A 4,889-nucleotide genomic window follows, 5' to 3' on the forward strand; every position below is an offset into this window, starting at 1 on the left:
CCGACGTCGTGGAAGACATTTTGTCCTGTAACGCTCGCTGTACTGTTGGGGGGGAGAAGCGGTGGGGGGGAGACGTTCATGTTGCTGCAGTCTGCAGTCTGACCGCTAGATGTCGCTGAAAATTACACACTGTAGCTTTAACCTTTTAAATAATGTATTATATGTAAAAAAAAAAATGAAAAAGAAGACTTCTAAATATGAACTGATAAAACTATGGCGTGCATTTATATACTGGCTCCTATTCACTGACATTCAGGAGTAAAGTGTAATGAAAACAATGACATAGATTCTCTTTTTAACAGAAACTCTAGAAAATAGAATAGCAGAACTACAAACCTGCCATGGTAAGAGAAGAAGAAGAGGATCACTGTAAATTAATTTGCTCTTACCAACTTAGATTTAGAAGGGTTAGACAATTTATTTTGTTTTGAGAGTTACTTTATTATTCTAAATGTATTACTTTAGAGAATAATACTCATTTAATAAAGGCTAAATGAAGCTTTTTGGCTGCCTGACCAGATATTTCACTTGTTTAGGGAGCAATTTCCTTAATATTGTTTAAAGACAATGCTTTTTTTTTTTTTTTTTTACATGGAGGAGCTGCAGTTATCCGATGATCCACAAGATGTAAAGGATGCAAGAAAAAAAAGGACTTTGCTGAAAGATTTCTGTGTATAATTATCATAGCTGTGTGAGCGGAACAACAAATCTGTGGAAGGAGTTGAAAGTGGTCAGATACGATTCTGGAAAAGGTTGTGGTAGGATTCAGGAAACATCACAACACTATGAACACATCACCCCCACTCTGCAACATGTCAGTAGTCGCCTTATGAAGTGGAAGACGCTTCTTTTTAGCAGATGTTGTTGATGCACTGCAAAAAATGTAACTCTAAATAAGTAATTTCTTCTTAAAATAAGTGCATTTGTTCTTGAATTGCAGAGGTAAGTGAGACACTTGGCCAAGAGAACAAGTAGATTTACATTTAAAGTTAGAAAAAAATCTTTTCATTGTCTTATTTCAAGTGCATAATATCTGATTATCTTATTTTAAGTGTAAATAATATTCCATTTGCAAATCAACTTATTTATCAGCTCAAACTAAGTAAATACACTAAAGAAATTTTTACTTATTTGTAGATTCTTGCACTGTGGGACAACAGATGCAGCTGAATACAGCAGCAGTGAAGAAATTATAAAACTGTTGGATGCTACCACTGATTTTGAGGTGGTGTGGAGGTTTACTCTCTACAAAAGAATGATTTAGATCAGAATATATGTATTAGAATGATCTAACCAAAGTTCAGAAAGAAATTTAATGAAGAATATGATTTAGGACTTAAGGTTCTACATCTAATCTGACTGAGCTTAAAGGTATAGTGGTGATTTTCGCAAATTTTCGAAAAGACCCGCCCTCTCCACATGCACAACACTGTACCAGCTCCCGAGAGGGAACGCCTATTGAACACATGCAAGAGCATGCACGAGCCCATTTCTCCTCGTGCACGCTCTGTTTAAAAGTTGCTGTATGCATTGCTTACCTTCCAAAAGATTTGCAATTTTTCCACTATGTCAAACTCACCGCCGGTAAGTGAAAATAAGAACAAGCACGCAGGACGGTCTTACGTAAACATATCACCAGAATGATTGACAATTAGGAGGACCATTTATTTTGATGATCCACCTGGATAAAGAACATCCTCCACTATACCTTTAAGCTATTTTGTAAAAAGGAAAGGGAATATGTTTTAGCCTGTGGATGTGCTAAAGTGGGCAGAAACGTGCTTTAAAAAAATGTGAGGAAAAAGGTTATTCTAACAAGTTTTAACTAGGATTCAGAATACAAATGCACGCCACACTTCCCAGAGTCTCCCTTATAAAAATTTAAAAAAACATCTATTTATGAAAACATGTTTTTGTGTGATTATATCCGAATTTCTGCTGGTCTATCACCAGGAAAACCAATAAAAACACATATTGACAAAATATCCAAAACTTAAAACGGTGTCTGTAGTTCTGCATTCAACATTTTAGGTAAATAAACGTAATGTAAATGCTGCCATTTCTACAGAATAGCAGATTCGGCCACAAAGTAAAACAGAATAAAAAAAAGTTAACCAGTACAAACCTGACCACCTCTGGCCAGTTCTGCTCTCACGGCGCTCAGATATTTTTTGACCTCCTGAGCATGTTTTTTCCCCTGAAGTTGGAGCATATACAGGGCATTACTACCAAAATTCATCCAATCGAAATGGTCAATACATTTATATAAAAAAATCCACAACTATGACTTGGTCAGCCACGCTCACCTTATAATGGGCCAGCCGATTGGATTCAAACAACAGGTTAGAAGAGCAAACATGGCAATAATACTCTGTGAGGAGACCCTCTAGTAGTTCCTCGTCACTTTTCTGTTCTGCATGACAAAACAGCATTAAAAAAAATTTAACAAGAACAAATAAAAATGCGTGAAGCAACAAAATATTATGCTAAACGAGCTTCTTCATTAAATCTCTAATAAAGAGACATTTGAGGACTATTTGTTAACAATGCAAACTTACAGGTGTGTCTTAACAAAGTGTCAATGTCAGCCGACTTTAGATTTTATCTATACAGGACAGGAAAACTGTCTTTAATCTTTTAAACCCATTTAGAAAAGTAGTAAATAATCAAGAACTTTCAACTTGCATACAGTGAGCTCAAATACACACACACAAATATCTCTCTCTCACTCTCTCTCTCTCTCTATATATATATATATATATATATATATATATATAATATATTTTTTTTTTTTTTACTTGGAATACTAGCAGAAAAAAATAACTATTTGCTTTACATTTTAGAACAGCTTAAAATGTTATCACTATTTTACTCTGTTTTAATGTGAGGACAATATTTCTGTATAAATGCCTCAATCTTTTGTCATACATACCTCAGACATTAAAAAAACTACCTCTTAATAAAAATGGACCTTCATCAGTTACTTAAAGTTTTTTTAATTTTACCATAAGTAGGCTAATGGTATAACAGGAAGGAAAACTATAAGATTTGATTCTTATTTGGCATTTAATGGGAAATGAATCATCAGCTGATAAACACTAAATACCACACAGGAAGTGTGTATGATTTCACAGCACTGGTATCATCTCAGTCTGTTGCTATGTTTTTCTCTCTGCTGTTTAAAAGTTTAAAACTTTCTTTAAATATAAGCATCATGCAAACATGGATCCAATGGTGCCAACATAATCCTGTTCTTGTGTCCTTTGAATAATACATTCAGATGGTTGGGCTTAATAAATTGGTGTTTGGTGTCACTTTTCCACAACAAACTTTATTTATATATCATGTAATACTGCCTATAAACACACAAAAGAATAATGACATAAATCAATAAAAATACTTTTCCTTTTTTAGGACTTTGTTACATTTTCCAAATATTTTATTATTTAACTGAATAAACTTGATATATTTAGTTATATGTTGTATTATATACATAACATAACATGTTAAGAGGGAAAAAGGTTAAAAAAAAAACAAATTTCTTTACTGTTTTTCCTACAGTTTTAGTCCCCTTAACAAGGGAAACCCCGTGTGACCACGGATCAGAGTATTGTTGCCACAAACTGTTGTACATATTGTGCATTTAAAGACATACAGGTGTTGTTCTTAAAGTTAATTATGAATGTTGTATACAAAAGTCAAGCTGTGGAGAATAAAACAGTGCAATTTATCTTTTACGAAGATAACACTTAAAGAATCAAATCTAATTAGCATGATAATTTAATCTTGTTGTAATTCTGTTACTCTATAAATTACAGAATAGTTACAAGAGGAAATTTACTCTAATACTTTAAAATCGCTAGCAATTAGACCATGGTGATTATTTTCTTATCTTAAATTTATTTGAAATGAAATGCATCCACACACCTGACTTACATAAATGGGTAATTAGAGCTGAGATGCAAGTATGGAATACACTGCATAAAAATAACCTTAACTTAGTACTACACTACAGCAAACTAAAGTTATTAATGATACAGATCTCATAAAACTTATTTAGATAGGGATCAAAATGTGCTCCCTGGTGCATTAATATTTACTAAAATAGGGTGTAATATGAATAGTACTTTAACAGGTCAATCAACAGTTTATTGCATCTGCATCAGGTCAGTCTGGATAGATCGAGTAGCTGTCAAACAGCCACATTTTAAAAATTGACAGAAGCTGTTTAACACTAAGTTTGACATTTTACTGCAAATTATGGCTTTAGTCGATTGAATTAATTCAAAACATTTCTTTCCCCTTTCTATTAAATTTTTTTTAATAATCGGGTCAAACATTTTTCAGGATTAGGTTTTCTGAGGATAAAAATCATCCGTCAGCTTTGCTAATATTCAGTCTTTATACTATGAATGTGGATAACACATTTTATTGGACCAAATTTGTTAGTTCTGTGGTAAAAGGCGTAATAAAAAAAAACAAAAAAAAAAAAACAAGAAGCACTTTCTCTGCTCAACAGCTGACGTTAGCCTCCTTAGCTTTAAGGAGCTAACTAGCTTGAATGCTAGCCAGCTAGCTCAGGAAGCTAACGGGAGTTAGGAAAGTAAGGGCATAAAACGGCTCAATGTTTAAAGTCCAGTTACAACTCACCTTTAACCAGGGTACTATCAGTTTTACTGTTTATTACTTTTTCAGAACCTGTGCTAGAAGTCGCATTAGGGGAACTAGAGATGTTAGTTTTAGTGTCTTCCTCCGCACACAGCAGAGAATAGACAGAGGCCTCCATCTTTGTCCGCAGCTAACAGCGCATGCGCAAGAAATTGACCACTGAATGAAGTGAAGCGACATATTTATCGGTCTCCGCCAGGTGACGTCAATTGTTTACCTCG

The 4,889-nt window shown here is 33.9% G+C and overlaps 1 protein-coding gene across 1 annotated transcript in view; it reads right to left on the reverse strand.

Annotated features, from left to right (window-relative positions):
- krcc1 (lysine-rich coiled-coil 1) overlaps positions 1–4,792 on the reverse strand; it is an 11,548-nt gene extending 6,756 nt beyond the window's left edge. Inside the window, exons 1-3 of the mRNA XM_015385316.1 lie at positions 4,651–4,792; positions 2,307–2,413; positions 2,126–2,197 (exon numbers count right to left, since the gene is read on the reverse strand). Coding sequence (XP_015240802.1) covers positions 2,126–2,197; positions 2,307–2,413; positions 4,651–4,786 — 315 coding nt within the window. The 5' untranslated portion in view covers positions 4,787–4,792. The remainder of the gene's footprint in view (positions 1–2,125; positions 2,198–2,306; positions 2,414–4,650) is intronic.
- Positions 4,793–4,889: the final 97 nt, after the last annotated feature.

The sequence above is a fragment of the Cyprinodon variegatus genome, unplaced genomic scaffold, assembly GCF_000732505.1.
Source record: "Cyprinodon variegatus isolate N-32 unplaced genomic scaffold, C_variegatus-1.0 Scaffold335, whole genome shotgun sequence".
Taxonomy (NCBI): domain Eukaryota; kingdom Metazoa; phylum Chordata; class Actinopteri; order Cyprinodontiformes; family Cyprinodontidae; genus Cyprinodon; species Cyprinodon variegatus.